Genomic DNA, 20,187 nt, shown 5'->3' on the forward strand with positions numbered 1-20,187 from the left:
AAGAGGAGAGGTTGTAAAGCCAGATCTCTTCAGTTACCTACATGCTGCTCACCAGCATGCGTACATGGAAAGATTATGCAATAAACCACTTCTTGCAGAAACCCCCTGCTATTTTTTTTCTAGCATTAATACTGCTGTAAATTGAGTCCAGTTTTGGTCCCTTGTAAGCCAGGGCCCTGGGAATATTGTCCTGCCAGCCCCGCCTCCTCCCAGCCCTGCTATTAATCATGACTTGCCTGTCTTGAAATCTCCCACGGTTTGGTCACAGCTCCAAGGTCACAGGCTGTCATTAGCATTGATCTGAAAAACAGAAATGAACAATACAAGCTGAATCAACCTTTGTTGGATTTCTAAACAACTCTGCTCTGGATGCATAAATAAATAATACATATATAAAATGTCAGCCCTGGCACCTTCTTTTCCTCCAGAAAAGAATGACATGTTTGAAATCTCAGCCATCAGCATGGCTTTTACATCACAATTGTGCCTAGGAAGCCTAATGTGTTGCAGGTCATCAGACGATGAATTTCGGTATTGTGCATTGTACACTAGAAAAGAAATGATATTGCAAGGGAGTAATTGCTAATTTTGCAATACTTCTAACACTACTTACATTAATACCTATAATATACTAGAAAGCATGTGCTTCACATGATATAAGTAAGGATATTATTACATAATAACACCTGCAAACTGGATTAATTTATATGCCTATTTGTAAGTGACTGCTGTAGCAAGAGAACCTATAATCACAGGAGGCATCCCAGACACTGTTTAAGCAGTTTCTACTGCTCATCTACAATAAAAATGTAAGATTTACTATGAGCTATACTGTTCCACTGTAGTTTAATACCTAGCTACAACCATGTTTTATATGCATTAGGAGAAAGAAACCATTCAGCTGTAGAAGGCGTTTATGTACAGTACATGATGCAGATAAAAGTCTGAGAAAGTTTAAATGAAGAACAAGGGCACTGAAAATGAAGCATCAAATATATTGCTTGAATCTAAAATTAGGAATGGGTGAAATGATACGGAAAATAGAAAATGGCCAATATTTTGTTCAAAAGACCAAAAGGAAACAGAATTTTAATGAAATTTCAGATAAAATGAGACATAATCAGGCATGCATATGCAAATGCACACATTTTATTGTCTCAAAAACATGGTGTACTCAAACCACCCACAATGTCTGAGGTTTTCAATAGGATGCAAGCTCAGATCATTCATGAGGGCTAGAAGAGTACCGTATATCTGCGAATTCCCAGGTACAGAGTAGAAGAGCAGAGAGAAGCATGGCCAGTGAAAGAAAATAGCTGAGAGGAGGAGGGAATGGGGAAATGGACAAGAAAGACCTTTGTATCCTGAGGCAGAATATTGATGCGTTCTGGAGAAAGAGCAGAAGGGCTGAGTGGTAGCTGGTGAGGCTGGGAGAAAGGGAAGAAAACATGACAGAGTGTGAAGGCAGAAATAGGAATGGAGAAGGTGAGGTCACACTGATTACATCCCTGCTGTTTGGTAATGTTTAGAAAGCATACCATATATTTCATATCATGGATCATGTTTTTAAAACAAGCTACCTTCTCTTGTTACTCTAAGTCTTCACTCCACGATATATGAAATTCCTTAAACAAATATGGCTACACTTAATAATAACCAGAAAGCAAGAAATAGTAGTGCTCACCGAAATATTTCTCGGTGTTTTTTTATATTCCAATCATAAGCACCTTTACTGACAAGTTCAAAAAACTCGGTCCTTCTCCTGCAACAAAACAGATTATCAGAGAAAGAAACAAGACACTTCCAGGGCAGCCCTGCAGTAGAAACACAGTTCTCTGGATGATACAAAATCATTGCACCTCATGTATTATTGTTAAAGTCATTACACTGACAGTCCATTTAAGTGAAACATACTAATTTCCGAACATGTTCTATAAACGTCTGTTATCGATGTCAGAGTTGCCTAGTAAAAGCAATATTGTATTTATGGTCTCCGCAGATAAGGAAATAAATGGTACCAAAATGTTCAGTCTTCCATGGAAGCATGAAATGTTCAACTACAGCAGTGGACAGACAGACAATAGAAACACCCCTGAAATATATACACACTTCTCTTTACTTGTCCTTGCAAAATGATTTTTACTTCTGGATCCTGAAGGGTTTTTCAGAGATGTGCAATTCCTGTTATTTCCAGCACACAGAACAGAACAGTGAGACACAGGACCTACAGACATCTCAAGTCAGTAGTACTTACTGACTAAAACTAATTCTCCCTGCTAGGTCCTGTGCTTCGTCTTCTGGAATATCTTGCCTATATCCTCAAAGATGGACAGAACATGAGCCAGAACATGTTAATGCTTGTTTGGTGCCTCTAAGTACCAAAATTCTGACTCATCATAGTCTGTCATTTTTTATGGCACTGAAACTCCAAGCGGGTCTTATTGCACGCAGTGTGACTACAATATGAAACAGATCCTGCCCCAGATATGGCAGAAGTTGAGGTACAGAAATATGGAGCAACTTGCCTAGAGGACACAACATATTAGCATCAAAGCTGGAAAGCAAATACCTATGTTCTGAGTGACAATCCAGTGCCCCATCTCATCAGAGACTGTGCTCTCTCTTTGTCAAGTGGAAATGTAGTTAGATTCCCCAACAGGAGAGAGTTTGCAGTCTTATATTTTCTACATTTACTTCAGCTAGACTGAAATTTTGAACAGTGATTATTGAAAGCACAGTCTGACAGCAGCCAGTACAGGTTTTACACATGAGGAGATGCACGCTTCTAGGAACATTGCCCTTGATCAATGGACAGAATTTTACGTGAGGCATGTCGCATTATTCTGGTCTCTGACTGTCATGCGTTATATGACCAGTCACTCCCTACTATAGGGCCTTTCTATAATGGATTTCATGACAGCAACTAGAACAAGGAGATATAAGGACTACGTGATGATATTTAATCCTTTATGTTTCATGAAATAAGATATAAAATAGTTTGTAGTTACAAAATTTGCTAGGACAATGCAAAGTCACACATGCAGAAAACAAAATTCAGTTCTCTCACACGAAGTCACAGCATCATGGCGCGAGTGGAAATAAATATTGCAACGATGAAAGTTTTAATGGCCAAGAGTAGTTGGCACATAAGCCTTAAACCAGCCTAACCCTGAGCAGATCATCAACAACTACATACTCTATTAAGAGAGTGAGCAGTGGATTTTTGCATCCTGCATTTCAGTGCCCAGTTTAACAATGTAAAATTTGGTAATGATTTCATTTTGAAGTATTGGATATTTTGGGCAACTCATATGTTACTGGACAAAAAACAGGCAAGAATATTTAAAGCTGAAAGCTCAGGAAGATAACATCCCAGAAACCTCAAACATTCAAATTTAAAATATAGAGATCCATAAACAGTAACTGAAAATGTGAGTCTCAAGGCCTTACATTAAGCTGAAAACTTTAAAATAAGAATTTTCTTTGAAATCCATTTAAACAGATGCAGAAGAAGTAGTCCAACTCCACAGAGAATTTCTAGTGTAGGAAGGAGTCAACCTGAGGAAAGCAGCCATGTATAAGGAAACAATTTAGTGTTTCCTACTGGTTGCTTATCCACGGTATCCAAAATGAAGAGGTTTGCTATTATTAAGCAAACATAATATGCCAGGGTTTCAGAAATAAACAGAATGATAACAATTTTGCAATGTCTTTTAGTAACGTTGACTCTGGTTGTATTTTGCTAGAAGGGAAAGTTGTCTTGCTATACACAGCAAATCCAGTTGCTCTACAGCTCAGTGGCTCACGACATCATTTGAGTGAATTTAGAATCATAGAATCATAGTTTGGGTTGGAAGGGACCTTTACAGGTCATCTAGTCCAACCTCCCTGCCGTGGGCAGGGACATCTTCAACTAGATCAGGTTGCTCAGAGCCCCATCCAACCTGACCTTGAATGTTTCCAGGGATGGGGCATCTGCCACCTCCCTGGGCAACCTGTTCAGGTGTTTCACCACCCTCATTGTAAAAAATGTCTTCCTTATATCTAGTCCAAATCTACCCTCTTTTAGTTTAAAACCATTCCCCCTCGTCCTGTTGCAACAGACCCTGCTAAAAAGTTTGCCACCATCTTTCTTATGAGCCCCCTTTAAGTACTGATAAGCCACAATAAGGTCTCCCTGAAGCCTTCTCTTCTCCAGGCTGAACAACCCCAACTCTCTCAGCCTTTCTTCATAGGAGAGGCGTTCCATCCTCCTGATCATTTTCGTGGCCCTCCTCTGGACCCTCTCCAACAGGTCCATGTGCTGAGGGCTCCAGAGCTGGACGCAGTACTGCAGGTGGGGTCTCACCAGAGCAGAGTAGAGGGGCAGAATCGCCTCCCTCGACCTGCTGGCCACGCTTCTTTTAATGCAGCCCAGGACACGGTTGGCCTTCTGGGCTGCGAGCGCACATTGTTGGCTCCATAAACTTTTCCATAAACTTCATTTTGGTTCCAAGCTTTTGCTTGTTGTATTATCTACAAGCATCATTATCTAGAATTATCTACTAAAAAAAAGTATATTTTCCATCTGATCTTTCACTGAAACTAATCTTTTTGTTTGTTTGTAGAAAAGTAGTGCCTTGAGAAGGTCATAAGGCCTTACTCTGCCTGGAGTTTTGTTGCTGTTTTGCTAGCTGGAGTTTGTGATCATTAGGTTTATGAGGTTAAGAATACTGATGTGAGAATTTCCTTCTCTACAAAAATATTGAAGACGTAGCAAACTGAAAAAACAAGTTGGGTACTTGTGTGGAAACATCTGTTTGCATAGGGTGGCTTTAAGAAGTGTAAATCATCAACGTTTCCAGGGAGTGATTTTCAGGCACTTTTGGAAGTCAAGTAGCATAACAACTACCTGATTAATGAATCATAATAACACAAGAAGAAAAGATAACTTATTTGCAGACTTCTGAGTAAAGAGGCCTCATTTGCTAAAAGTTTTCTGATTCATAAAAGCAGATTTTTATGTAGCACATAAAAATCAATTATGCAAGCAAGGAAGAATAATCTTGAAATTCAGCTGATGTCCCTTTTTGGACATTATTTCTCTGTATTAAAACTGGAAAGACAACTTGACCATGTAGTTTTTCAACCTAAGGCAGGCAGGGAAAAGAGGTCCATCTCGTCTGGGTCTGGACTGGGTTCCCTCCCAAGGCACTGCTGCGGGCCCTCTCCAGGGGCTGCAGGGTCCCGGCCAGGGGGAGCACATGGGGCTGTGCCAGGGCAGCTGCCCTCTCAGCCCCTGCCACTCATCTCTTCCTTGACAGCACAAAACATTTCTGCAGCACTTGTTATTTGTGGTGAGAACCCGTACTGACACATCCCTGTGGTCTTTGTATCTCACTTAAAGCTGTCAGCAAATTCTGCTGTCATACCAGCCCCCCAGATAACAAGCAATCCTAACAGACAGCTTCAAAAAGAATATGCTTAAAGAGGTTTATTTGTCCTGCTCAGGATTTTCATGTTGGGAAGCAGAAATTTCTTCATGGACTAATGTTTAGAAGTTATTTATAATAAAACTATTCATTAAAACCCTTTCTTAATACAACTTCTCTGAGAATAGACTTGCAGGAAACAAAGAATATCAGCGTGTCTGCTGCCAGTACTGTTTAGAAACAGCCCTTGGCACAGTAACCAAATACTGAGAAAAAAAGACAAAGCAAACATTGCAGCATCCCAGTTAGTATTTTTACAATTAACAGTTAAAGATACAATGTTGATATAGATAGTTTAATAACTTCCAGGTAAAGACTTTGCCTGAAGTTTTCTGGAAACGTGGTTTGGTATCAACCATCAGCACAAAGAAGCGGGGGAATCCCGGTATACCCCCTTAAAAGTTGAGAAAAACATTACTAAATGCTACCCAGCACTGTTTGGGATAGGATGCTAATGGACACCAAACAAAACTTCCTAAGGATGAATTATTGTCAAGACTGGGAAGGTAGTACGCTGAAACTGCGCATCTGACAGCACTTCTCCCTGTAAGTCGGCCACAGGCATGTGCCAGAGAGGGGGATGTCAAAAGTGCAGTGTGACGGTGACACCACGACTCCTCCTCCAACTACACACACGCTCCCACACATTCTTACTGGGAAGAGCTTAGTAATAATTAACAGTATGTGAAAAACATAAAATAGCACCAACTTGAAGTCTGCTTAGAGGTTTGATTTGCAAACAAGGAAAAGGAAGAAAACTGGATAAGAGAGATCCTATTATACTTCTCTAGAGTTAAGCTTTTTAAGACCTATTCTCATGTGATGCAAATTGGCATAATTTGTCTTCAAAGAAGCATGTATGCTTTCATTACCTCTGCAACTGGGTCTGTAACTGAATATATTTCTTAGCATACATGTTTAGAAACTCTGAAATGGTGGAAAAGAATGGTAAAATGTCGTTGATTTTCTACATGCCTGAAGAAATGATCACAGAAGGGACAGAAGAATTACGGGATTGAGCTGTAACTGATTCCTGGGATTGCTTTGAAGTATAAGCCTAGGATTTCACTTGCTTTTTGTTGATACAGACATGTGACACATTAAAGCAAAACTTACTTGGACACTTGAGATATTTCTATTAGCCTAAGATATACGAAGTATTAGACTAAATCTCTTCAACCACAGCTAAACACTAATTTCTCATATTATATATCCTTATTGGTATTTAATAGGTCATTAGAGTAAGTTCTTCGAATTTTCATTTGTCAAATACAAGAAATGCCAATACTTACTCAAAATACAGAGTGAGGTCTGTTGCCAATATCGATTGCTTTAGAAGCTGCATAAGGTCACTGTAGTCCTTAGAGGACAAGTTAGCAAAGATGTTGTGACCCTATAATGAAAGAGATAAAAGAGGTAAAGGGCTAGCAATCAATATAGGTTTTTAAAAGGTTTTCTAACTCTTTAGTCTACTGTTTCCCTGTAACAGAGGCCTTTTCTGATTCATGGCAAAACTATGACAAAATAATAATGTTAATACTGCTGAGATTACATTGGTGTGGAAGAGTTGACAATTGTAATCAAGCACCTGGGATGTTTTTTCTAAACTCTGCTGAAATTATAGCCTCTTGAGGAAAGATTTACTCTTTTCTCTGACCCTGCACAGACTCAGTTTATGGGGAAAAACTATGGATACATCTCAATCTTTCCTCTTATTAAATGTTTTGGGGAGCTGTGCATTACAGCTTTTGAGTTGTGCTCCTAACAGATTTATCTGTGCTGCTGCTTGCAGGCACACAAACTGCTGTTAGAGCAGTCAAAGACACTAAATCAGTTTTTCATTCAAAACAGCCCATTTGCTCACTCTGCCCATTACTGCGTTGTCTTACAGTGTATACAAGCATTGCCTATGCAGGCTAAAGAACTGCAGTTTTATGCAGTTTAAACGCCCTTTGTAGGCACAATAGGCTACTTTTTAAGGGATCATGGATTAAGAATTTGAAAGGTGGTCCATGGCCAGAATAAAAGGAAACAAATTATTTAATATTGCTATTTGAGAGTAGGAAGATCCTTTTGTAACTGTATTTTTGAAAACTGAGAGGGACAGACATCCTGTAATTTCTCTATGAACATAGAGAAAATATGCTGAAAGAAACAAAATTAATGGAAAATTCTAAATGTAAGCTTAAGAAGTGGTCTTTGTGACATTAGTCACATATAACTAAATTAACATAAATAAAAGTACTACACTTTTTTTTCCACCTACTCACCTACAGAAATAATGAGGTTCTTGCTAAATGGAGTCTTATTTTGGTGGTATTTAGCACTGTAATGCACACATTCAGTATGCACTGCCATCTGCTGCTTAGGAAGATTAAAACGCCCTTAGAAACAAGAATTTTCCAGCAACAGGATTGCTATAACCATGATGGTCTGAGGACATAGACGAGATAAGGTCTGGAGGTAGAGATGTTTTTTTTTAATAGATCAGCTAATTCTTGGACTAAAGAAATAATTTGCCATGCATAAAAGATGGTCTTCTCTGTGGCAATGAAATGATTATTTCTTTTCAGCTAAATATTGAGAATGATTTGAGAATCTAAAACTTCTTTATGAAAAGCAATTTTAAAACCAAAGTACTCAGAAGAAAATAAAGCAAAATGCATCAGGAAAGTAGCAGCTTTTACAACAGGGGTCATTTACCAAGTTGTCTGTTATTCTATAATATCTTTGCCTTTCTGACCTGTTTCATGGTGTATAAAACCATGTCACTACAAAGCTCAAGATCACTTATTCTGAGGTTAGCATGTCAAGAGTAAAGGATAAATAGGTCCTTTGTCCAACATGATAAAAATCTATGGAAATAATACAGTATACTAGGTTTCCTTCTAGATAGCAAAGACAGACTAGAATATCGACCTTAGTGGATAGGATATAATCTAATTTCAAATTATTTGAGAAAGAAGACCAATTGCTTAGCTGGTGAAAGTTGGTCTATCTTTAAGTAGATTGGAGGATCCAAAATCTGCATTTATTCCAAACTAAAGGGTGTTGTGTTCCATTAGCAAATAGTATCTATTGGATAAAAATCCCGGAGGATTATTTTTCTGGTCTAGAAATGAGGACCTGGAGAAGAAGCTGCCTGAATGATCAAAGGGCACTTGCATTTCAAGTAATATTTTACATCTCTGAAAGAAGCTGGAGTAGATTCCATTTTTTTTTCATAAACTTCTTGATTTTTAAGCTGGAAAAGATAAAGAAAAGCATCTAGACTGACATGAGCTTTCACAGAGTTGTCCATGTCTTGAGCCTGTCTTCAAAGAGACATTCAGTCATGATGAATATTTCAGGAACTAGAGAAATCACTGTTTCGCAGGAAAGCTTGTTCCAGGGGCTCAAGTCTCATTGGTTTAGGAAAAAAAAAAACCCAAAACCAAAAACCCCTTCCTTTTTTCCTATTCTGAACCAGTCTGCTTAACTTTCAAATGCTGCTTTTTCTTATGCCTTTCCCTGGTAGTATAAGGAGCCATTTAATTCCTAGTATCACCTTTTAGATAAGCTAGGCTAGGCTAAGCAGATTGAGCTGTTTAAATCTCATGCTGCTGCTCTCCTTTCTTATGTCTACTTTTTTAATATAATGTCGAGAAACTGAACACTAAAGCCACAGTCCCATGACTAATCTCTGTGGCTCTGTACACAGAGGTAAAGCCATCACCCTGTTCCCATTTGTCTGTGATCACAGGACATTCCCAGATGCTCTTCAAAAGTTACTGCAGATCAGCATATGGTCTCCAATTGTGCTGCATGAAAAACATTTTTGTTTTTATATGTACCGAGCACATTTTGTAACAACCTATCTGTGTAAACTAAGGAAATACATCCATTGTTTTGTAAGAATTGCGTGTCCATCCTTCTACTTTTCTCACTTACTACATCTCTGAGGCAGTGCATGCTGCATACTGTTGCGCATAAGATATTTTAGGCAAGAACTATGTCTTTATATGTATCTGCAAAGCAGCTAGTGTACCTTGGACAGCACGATATTACTGATATTAATTTTTTTAAAAAATAATTTAGTATAATTATGCCAAACCATCATAAAAATACTGATTACACAAAGACTGTCAAAGAAATTAATTTGGTCAGGTAAGGGATGACTGTGATATTCTACATACAACACCTGTGGGGAAAAGTAAGAGCTTGTTTCGCCTACCTATAAACCACTGAGCAGGATATATGTAAGAAGACAGAGAAAAGCTGACAATTTGATTAGGATTTGATGTTCTCCTTGCCCCTAGCTGATTGAGACAAATATAATCTCTGGGCTCTATGATCAGCATTTGTAGTTGTTTAATTTTGTGCTAGTTGTGACCTTTGTGGTAACCAATAAATAATTCCTCAAGGAGAGGGCATTAAAAAGGTACTGTGTGTGGTATTTCCTTTCTGTGGCTGAAGCAGCCCAACAGCTTACAGTGAGATTAATAGTAATGCTTTTGTACCTCACTTTGGAGAATCATGACAGCATGATTGAAATGGTGGTGCTCCAAGGTAGCAGAGGTGCCGTAGAGCTGAGCTAAGGCTGATCCGCTCCTGAAACAGAACACAGGGAGTCAACGAATACCGCTCGTCTGCTTACGAAGCAGGTTTCAGAGACAATTTAGTAACGAAAGCATGTAGCCACACTCTCCCTCTCCGTTTCAGCAACTACACTCGAGACAGTTGACAAGATCAAAATACTAATTTAAAGAGAGATACAAGGCATTTATGTTCCAGACCTTGCTAAATATCATCAGCTGACAAAAGATTTTCCTGGAACTACATGAAATTTTGTAACGCAACTTTCAAAGTGCCTCAGCAACGCAACAGCACGGGCGCACCACTGTGCAGTAAAGACAAACAGTAATGTCCTTGAGCTAGGACCGGCTGTTCTGCTACTACTTTCTAATTCTTAATAGATATAACTACAATGGCTTATAATGGATGATTACAAACCCTTCAAAAAAACCCCAAAACACAACAACAACAAGCCAACTGCAAATGCAGTGAGGTTCTGTCTGTATGTAAAACCATGCACTTAAAAAAATTCTAAGGTAAACAAAAAACCACAAGTGAGAGCAGTGAATGTAAAAGTGAAGTTTAGCATCTCTTTAGAATGTATTTTCTCATCATGTTTATTGTCTTAAAACAAAATTAGCTTCAAAATGCACAGAGCAGGTGGGTTTTCTAAGTTTAAAGAACAAAAATCTACGGAATATAATCATAAAATTGCGAATCGTTGGGAGGTGCAGAGAACGGGACTGGATTGTCAGAAGAGTTACTGTTCACCATTACTTCACTTCTGGGACCCAGCCTAAAGCAACAAGATGGGTTTTCTTTCCAAAGAAATGAGAATAAGAGATTATGCTAGAGACAAACAGAAAGAGTCTCCTAGGAGCACATACTATAAAATTGCACCATACTGATACTTAATTATCAGAAGCAGCTATATTAGAGAGAAGGATGTACAGGAAACATCATCCCTAGAGAACATGGTGTTGAGATATATAACAGAGCCATTTCAGACAACTGTGATATTGCCTCCATCATATACCTCTTGAACTTTCATCACACAGAACAGCAGTATTGAACACTGAAGATAAAATAGGAAAATGTGATGCTTAAATTTATAAGTCAGGTTAGGGGAATAAATCATAGCTGCTGTTATGAAAACTACAGCTTCTGTTTTCAGGGATGTTTTATACATGTGTGGTAACGTTTGTCTTTCGTTGAATGTCTTCAGCAATTTCTTTATGGAGTCGTAAAATGGTAGCCTCCTCTTTGTACTCCGTTGTCAAACAACAAGTATAAGTGATAGCAGTCTAATGCTGAAACCTCTACCTTTAGCTCAGCCACCTCTCTGCACAAGAGGTGGTGTTGTGTAATGTTACAGTGGAGAAGTGGTTAACTTAATCAGAGCCTAAAACAGTCAGGATGTAAATCTTAGGTCTCATTTTTGTAAATTAGCAACATAAACATCAGTCAGCTGAGATTCCTTCCTATTTGTCTCGTCTTTTTTGATTCTCTTCAAGATTCAGCTGCAGAAAGGCATCTGGCAGTGCTTGGTAACCTCTGCACCACGAGCTCCGTCTTTTGAACACTACAATTGATTTTCCTTGCTATTGTGATTGAAGATCCAGACAGTGTCATTGTTTCATTGAGACTCTACCGCAACACCAATAGCTCAGGAAATGGCAGCTTAGCAAATATCAGAAACATCAGTTTGAGTGATGTTCACCGAGGCAACTCGCCCCCAGAAATGCAGCAGCCCGTGCATACACAGATTGCAGCAGAGTATTTTTGCAAAAGGTAGGACAAAATAGGCTAATACAACATCACCCTGTCTTTCAAATATCTTTGGACAACCATCTGATCACTGCCCCGTCACGCTGGAGTATTAGCAGTAATGCGGAACAGACAAAGTTGCAAACGCATGCTGGGATCTGCAGGACAAGAGAGCCTCAAGGTCTCATATTCTCACTGTAGAGGACCTGGGGAGTTGAGAAAACAACACGGGATTTGGAGGAGTCTGTGTGTCTGACAGCTTTGTTTCACAGCTTGGCCAGGACATTGTCAGGGGACATTTCCTGTTGTCCCCCGCGTTGTCAGGGAACAGATTTTGGAAACAATTTGACCTTGGTCAAGGGAGTTCCCTTACCACCACAGTAAGAAGAAGTACCGTCAAACCTTCCACAAACCTGCTTCTACCTCACTAATGTGTCTGAGGGCAGCAGCCTGGACAGTAAAAATATACGCAAGTCAGGACTGCTGAATCAGGTCCTAGGCACTTTGAATAGAATAAAGTTCATTTTTAGAATTGAAAACGGTCTGGAGAGCAAGATTTCACATAGGCGATGTAAGAATCCAGCTTCATGTTCTGGTGGGTACCGACCATTTCAGGCGGTGGCCAGCCCACCCCTGCCCGCTGCAGCATGTCTCCGAGCAGGCTCTGTGCTCTGGCGCGTGGGGCGGGCCAGGGAGGAGACATTTCTACAGACCAGGGACCCTGTGTGCTCCACAACTGACGGGTAGGTGGTGAGGCAACTACTCTGGCCACCTGCTGTGGACGAGATGCATCTGAGCTCCAGCATGATGGCAATGGTTTCATACTCCATAAGCTAGGAATTACTTTATGTATACTTGCCTATATGTTTGTGAAAGTTTTTGTGAAAGCATGATTTCAAGTTTTACCTATTTTCTTTTCTTCTTAATAGTTGAACAAGGTTTTGCTTAACACCATGCATTCCAGCCAGCAAGAACAACCCAGATAGACAGTTTCAGTGTTTTCCGGGTTTAATACCAGAATCAATAATACTGCAGCCTGAAAAGAACATCAAGTTTTGGCACCACATTTCAATATGCGGTGTCAGTTCACAAGGGGTAACGCAATCAACAGCCTGATACAAAGGACTAGCCAGCAATTACCCAAAAAAAAAGCGAATGATAAAGATGGATAGTCCCTCACTACATGCAAGAATAAGAATACTTGGCCTTGGCCTAGGAGGCCTGAAATTCATGGTTCATTCTTTATCCTGGTCACCTTTTGCTCTTCGGTGGAAAAAAAAAACAGATTAAAGTAATATGAATTAGAAAACTTACTTGGCTTGGAAGGCATTGTTGGTTCCCCTGTGGTCAAGGTCGTGACATAAGCATCCCACAATCAAAGCTAAAATTTCAATTTCAGTCAGAATCTCCTGAAATCCTGCAGTCTGAGAGCAGAAAAAAAATAGCAGCTGTAACTATCAGTAGCAGAAGAGATAAGTAATGTTAGTCCATTGAGCAACAGTCAACTTCATTTTGATACCATGAACGTTTCAGTAAGGAGAAGATAAATGCTTTATTGTCATATTATATTCCCTGCTGTATGTTAGATGGTTAGCAGAATAGATAACGTCCTTGGAGTGATCTGTTATTATCTCTCTGTTGCATTTCCAGCATGCCATTTCTCCACTACCCAGAAGGCACTGAAGGCAAAAAGAGCTGAAAACAAACACCAATAACTATACACTAAGACAGGAACTGGAATTTCATATCAGAGAAATACAAACCAAACTTTATTCCATTTTGAAATTATTGTTCAGGGAAGTACTTAGACAGATTTCTTCAATCCTGAGGTGACCATCTCAGTCAATCCCTACTGTCAGAGATAGCTGAGATGCTAAATCGAAAGACCTATAAAAGAAGCCAGCTAAAATATACTCTATGGAACTGTTACAAACTATTAAGAGATTTGTTATCTGGGACACATGAAATGAAGCAGCATGATTTAAAGAGGAAATGTCTCAAATGGCATACTTCTGCTGCACTTGAATACCCACTTGAATTTGGGAGAGAATTTTGAAAACTGATGTATTGGAATTCCTCACAAGCAGCTCAGACCAGATACACCTGTGTGAATGGGGGAGCTGATCCTAGAAATATTTTTTTGCCACTATACTTCTCCTCGTGGATACTTGCCATAGCAATTTCCCTGCCTGAACTGCCTCATGTCAGAAAAGAAATACTACTGTTATTGCTAACCTCAAGCATCCTGAACAGATCCTGCCTGGAGAAGATGCTGGAGCTTGGGTGGGACATCACCCCTCTGGTGCCAAGCATCTTACCCATGGCAGAAACAACCTGGTTCTTCAACTCTTCAGAAGCATAAGGTCATATTGCCTGTAAAAATGACTGGCTAAGCTGGAAAATCATAACACTTGTCTTTCCACAATGCCGATCTCCAATGACACTCCTCAATTAGCCACACAATCTAGTTAGTATGAAAGGGAGTTATATAAAAGGAACATAAAATACATTTATATTGGACGACCAAACCAAGGCTGAAACACTAACAGTGTGTAAGAAATTGTGAATTCCATTGATTTTCAATAGGGCATAATTTCACCCACCAGCAAGAAGAGGGTTAAGTGATACAGAGACACTGAGTATCAGCGGGACTTGATGTCCTTACCTGGTAGGAACTTACAGCCCACTCAGAAATGCAGTCAATTGCTGCAATACCATGTGAAAACTCTGCTATTCACCCTGAAGACCACAAATTCTACTCAAATAAATGCACATTCAAATCCAAATATCTCTGTTTTCATAGTCTGAAATGTGGTCACAGTTAATATTTAGGCAGTACAGGGAGCCAAGCTCCCCCAGGTGCTCAGGAATGCATTTCAGTGGGAACTGAGGAAGTGCAGGACTTGCTACAAAAGCTTTGTAATTGTGCTCAAAGTTTACCTATCAGAAAAGATGATCAAGTATGAGGAAAAGAGATTCCTTTCATGTAGAATCCACTGGTGTACAGAGTAACTTTAATATTATGAAAGAGATTCTCCTGATTTCTAGTGGCATTGCTTTTTTTAGTTTCAGTAACAGCTACCCAGGCAGAGGAAATTCTCTAAAAAATAGTGTTTTCTCTTTTTAGTTTTTAAACATTACTCTTATAGAACAAATAATAATCAAGGTCTATTTTTAAAAAAGGGATTAAAAATAGGTTTGTAACTGACAACATGCCATGTGTCAATCTAGAGAAAATCTTCATGGCTAAGTTAAAACAACTTAAAATAGAAGTTTTATAATATAAAATTGATGCTGTAATAAATATTCTTTAGCATAACACAAGCTTTGATTAAACTCAAGGATTCAACCTCTATTGCAAATGCAGGAAAGCTGATTAAGGAATTTATTAACAGTAGCAATATCTCAAAAATAAATGCAACATTTTATTTAATCAAAAGTCTTGTCATTGAATATATGAGAGAAATATAGCATATCTCACTTAATAAAAAACATTTAATTTAAAACAATGTTACAGTAAGGGGATATCTGCTTTGAACATAATGCAAGAAAATAGAGGATTATAATTCCCCATTTTTTGAATTTACACAGAGAGAAAAAATACATGGCTATAGGCGACGGTGTAGTAAAATTTATTTCCGCCAGAAAAGGAATGACCCATAACTCATGAGTGGCAGCGTCTCCAGTGAGTTATGGAGGTCATTCTTTCATGTGAGGAAATGAATTGCATTCATTATACCTTGCCCCACATGTGTATGTTTTGTTATTAGCACACCAGATGGGATTTTAATTTTGCATTGCTTACTTGGTCATTTTTACTTTTTGAAATAAGTATCAATGTGAGCTGTGTTAGGCAAAGGCATTGATAATGAAGCCTGGGCTTGATCCTGTGGTTTACTCTCATGTGATGTCCTTAACTCATAGGAGCAGTCTTGCTTCAGTGCTTGTCTTCAGAATATTTGGGCGAGTCTGAAATGCAGAAGGATGGCTCGCAGGACTGGGCTTATAATTGTTCAGTGTCTAACCGGAGAGAGAAAATACATACTTAGATATACAGGAACATACCTTAGATATGCAGAAGCCTGACCCAGGAGTGAAACAACTGGTTTAAGCTTTGTTGGATTTCTGTTGTTTGGTACGTTCAATCCAGCTGAATTTTCCTTCTGCATTCAGTGGGAGCATGGTTGGGCCATTAGAGGCCACCACATTACAGATCAGACATTACCCTATGCTATGGTAAGTCCCACCTGAAAATGCCCTAAAATAGACCTACTGATTTATATTTGTGGTGCAAGTCAATATTGCTGGCTGCCATGCAGAAATCAGGAATAGGGTACAACAACTGCACAAAGCAGTGCCTTCTTAACCATCAGAGCCCCTCTCCGATGGTCAAAGAATTTTCCCCTTTTTGCAGGTGAAAAAAACAAGGTGCATACTAACTCGGATGGTTCCCCCAAGACAAATGCAGTAAGAGCAAGCCTTGTGCTATTACTAGTTTCTTGACTCTCTCTTTTGTGTCTTTTTTCACAAGATCAATCTTGCTATCTCTGGAAGGGAGAGCAGCCCAAGTGGATCATACACCTGAACTTACTCTGTTCTCAGCCAGAGCCTCAGCAAAGCAGGGGGGATGCGTGGTGAGTCCAGTGCCATGGGCACACGTGTCCAGCCCTACGTGTGGAATTGCTTGTTCGGTTTATTACCAGGAGTATGAGCAATGAAATGAGCTTGGCTTGAAAATCCCGGATCACCTCCCACAGACAGTTGCATCCCTGTGCTGACTACTAAAAGGATCCTGAGATTATACTTTGAGAACCACGGTCAAAGCAGTTCATGGTTGAGGCCTCGCAGGCTTGCTGGTGGCTGTTGAAGCAGCAGGGATCTGCTTTCTCCCTGCTGGCTGCCAGTGTAGTCACCGCTAGCTGAGATGGAGATGCCTGGTGGGAGAGCGCGTTTCCCACCGAAAGAACAGCCTGCCGAAAACCTGGCCTCGGAGCTCCACCTAGAGGTCCTCACGGGTGAGGTTTGGGGGCTCCTCACCCCCTGGCAGCATTTGGCAGAAATTAATGTAATTCCCAGCTGAACGGCACTACCTGACTTTGCCCGTACTCCTCAGAGTAAAAAGCTTTTCATTTTTCTGTAACTTAAAAAAAAGCATGTCAAGTTTATAAAACCTTGAAAACGACTGATGTCCACACATTACCATGAGATTTCATTAGAGATCATCAGAAAGTGCCTGCTGAAACAATGTTAATTCCGCTCAGCTGAACAGTCTCACACCCAGAAGAAGAGGTGACCTTTCTCTCTTGTCGAAGGTCTCCATTTCCTTTGTCTCACGGCGTATGGTACCACTTTGCTACGCCTCCGTAAATGCTCACAGAAGCAAACCCGCATAGCTGGGACGGACCTAGCACTACACCAACATCCACCTGCTAGGGGACATCATACTCCGTTTTTTCTTGCCCGACGCACACAGTTGTGCCACAGAGACAATGCCAAACGAAGCAGGACAGCTGGGAACCCAGGCACACGACAGCCGTGCCCGGTGAGCAGGTAACAGGCCACGGACTGTCTTCAGTCCATGTTAACACGGCGCTGACCTGTGCTGCGAATGGTACAGGCTGTGGAGTCTCCACCTCTACGGACAGGGTCCCGATGCTAACCACGCCGCAGAGACCGGCCAGCAACGAGAACATAAACATTCAGTGATTAAAAATTAGGGAACAAGCACATGATATCCCAGATAAATAAATACTTGCACAAATGCTATTAATAGCACTTTAAGGTTCACAATAGATGACTCCGGCCATTAAAACCAAACATGAAAAAATGGAAAAACTTGAATTCTTATTTTTATCTGGAGATAAGACAAACCCAAAATGTAAAGTACAGCGGAAAGTGTTGTGTGCAAACAGACATGTTGCTTTTCTTTTGCTGTATTAACCAGAATATTAAACATCTGGCACCACCAAGCTTTTTATTGATACATTTACAAGAATTAACTAGCCAAACATGCATTATTTCATGCAGTGAGATTGCTGTGGGGTAGGGAGAGCGAGCGAGTAAAAGCAGTGCTACTTTCAACAGAATCTACTTGTATGCTGAGAGGACTTACAGTTATTGATGGAGATACATGTTAATAAAACCCAGAAGTGTTACAGTGCCCAATGGAGACACAAGATTCACTTAAATCACTATGGTGGAAGATAATCTTAAAATGTTTTAAGGCAGTATCTTCTGCAACTATCTAGATGAAGCTGGATAAGAAGGTAATAAATATCAACATAATAAATACTTCTTCTGGGATTCCAATCTTCCTTGTTTTTGTACCTCCCAATTTAAGAGTCTGAAATAAACATCAAATCAAAGAGTTCCAAAAGAAAAACATTTTTGTAAGATCAAGCTCATTCCAAGACTGCCATCTGTTTTCAGTCACTTTAATGTGCCTGTGATATCACTGTCACTAAAACACTATAAGGTTTTGCCAAATATGTGCTGCCTTAAGTTGAATAACCTAATTCTGTGTGCATTTCTATTGGAAATGAATGAGCATCATAATAACTAGAAAAGAAATCAAATGTTGGAAAACGTTTAGACAGGTAAGGCAATGTGGCAATAAAAGTTCTTACGGGATTGTGTCTGTAGCTGGATACTTACAGTTAACATGGCAAACATTAGCTGGCAGACATTGAAAGCATGTCTCCAGTTGTGATACAAAACCATTCGATAATTCTTCCTAACCGTCAAAAGCCACCTACACAGCGTCTGAAATGAAAAGTACAAATTGTATCAGGGCTACTAAAAGTGTACAAATGGACAGAGCAGTGCCAAGACAAAAGCAGCAGATATCTCTGCAGCGCAGATGGTTACCTCATAGTCAATTTTAAATTTCTGAACCATTCCAAGTTCCATGAACATCCGCAGGGCTGCAGTAATCATGGCATCCACATCAAGCGAGAAGTCATCAAAATGGATATCATCAATGCCAAGCTCTGACACCAGAGGGATGTTTGCTGCCTGAAAATGCCAAAGGGAAAGGGAAACTTCTGATTCAAAACTTGGGTCTTTTTCTGTGCCACTCTTACAAGGAACCATCCATACATCAGTTCTGACCTGCCAATATGTCCCCTGCTTGATTTGAATGCTGAGCAATAGAAGTCTTCATCTGAGAAATACAAACATGTCAAGCTAACAGCAGGGAAACAGTGGGAAAGAGAAGAATCTGATACGAGCAGGAAATATGCTCACCATCCCAACTGGAGCCCGTATACGGCACTTAGACGTGAGAGCTGACCACTTTACAGCTACTGCAGTAACACAATGTATTCCAATGCACATTACAACGCTGTAATGCAAGAAACATCTGGACAGCCAGCAGCTGTGAATTTTAATTGCTACCATTCAGAAATGCAAAGTAAATACACTGCTCTGCAGAATTTCTTCATCCAAATGTCTTTACATTCATAAGCATACAAGTGCCCTTTGCTTTACACTGTTTACTACACGTTCGTAGAACCAAAAAAAGCGTAATACAAGAAATGTCTAGCAGAAGTACTTTCCAAGTAAAATAAAAATAACTTTCAACATGCTGATTATGTAGTAAGTCAATAAACAACAGCAAAAGCCTTACATTTTGCTTTGTCCATGTAACAGCAGACTTTTGTTCTGTTTGTAAGAGAGGAATGAGCTTATCATGCACACAGAAACATACGAATGGGTGTGCAGGACTGGCTAATGCATAGAGTTGCACACACAGATGTGTTGTGGCTGGGCCAGTGGCAGCACCTGCAGGAGCCAGGCGGAGGTGCTGACAACCCTCACGGGCTTGTTTGCCCTTCCTTACGCCCCTCTGGGCTTGCCACTCATCTCCCTAGAGAGGGCAGGTGGAGGAGGCTGCACTTGCTGAAGGAGCATCTGTTCCCTGTCTCCTGCAGTGAGAAGGTGATGGCTCAGGTAGAAGCCTCACAAAGGGGCTGGGTCCAGCCCACAGGCCATGAGCTGGACCATGCTGAATTAGTTAAAATCGCATGGACTCAGCTGGTGTGGCACATCCAGCTACTCGCTTGCATAAAATACCAATTTGTTCATGCGACTGTAAGTTCACCTTCACAGTTACAGCTTCTGTATGACCACCTTATGGTCTCCTTTTTGAAAACTTGTGTTTTGAAATATTGCACCCTAACTACAACAAGTTTTTACATTGACGTGTAAAAAGCTTTTTCTAGCCAAAGGGAAAGCGCCACCTTGATAATTACTTTATGCAGAGATTCAGCTGCTTTAGCTATACCATGTAAGAGAAGATGGTGTAAACCTGCCATAAAATAGTATTAACATTGCAGTGTTAATACTTACTTGCTAGCTAGAAGAAAAGTGTTTTCAGTTCAGCACCCAGTAAAGC

General features: G+C 40.0%; 1 protein-coding gene across 1 annotated transcript in view; it reads right to left on the minus strand.

Annotated features, from left to right (window-relative positions):
- The window catches only part of PDE11A (phosphodiesterase 11A), a 139,402-nt gene that overhangs the window by 19,304 nt on the left and 99,911 nt on the right, over window positions 1-20,187 (minus strand). The window contains exons 11-17 of the mRNA XM_075153335.1: window positions 18,660-18,806; window positions 18,447-18,554; window positions 13,107-13,216; window positions 9,971-10,061; window positions 6,764-6,864; window positions 1,685-1,762; window positions 233-300 (exon numbers count right to left, since the gene is read on the minus strand). Coding sequence (XP_075009436.1) covers window positions 233-300; window positions 1,685-1,762; window positions 6,764-6,864; window positions 9,971-10,061; window positions 13,107-13,216; window positions 18,447-18,554; window positions 18,660-18,806 — 703 coding nt within the window. The remainder of the gene's footprint in view (window positions 1-232; window positions 301-1,684; window positions 1,763-6,763; window positions 6,865-9,970; window positions 10,062-13,106; window positions 13,217-18,446; window positions 18,555-18,659; window positions 18,807-20,187) is intronic.

Source organism: Calonectris borealis, chromosome 6 (genome assembly GCF_964195595.1).
Source record: "Calonectris borealis chromosome 6, bCalBor7.hap1.2, whole genome shotgun sequence".
Taxonomy (NCBI): Eukaryota; Metazoa; Chordata; class Aves; order Procellariiformes; family Procellariidae; genus Calonectris; species Calonectris borealis.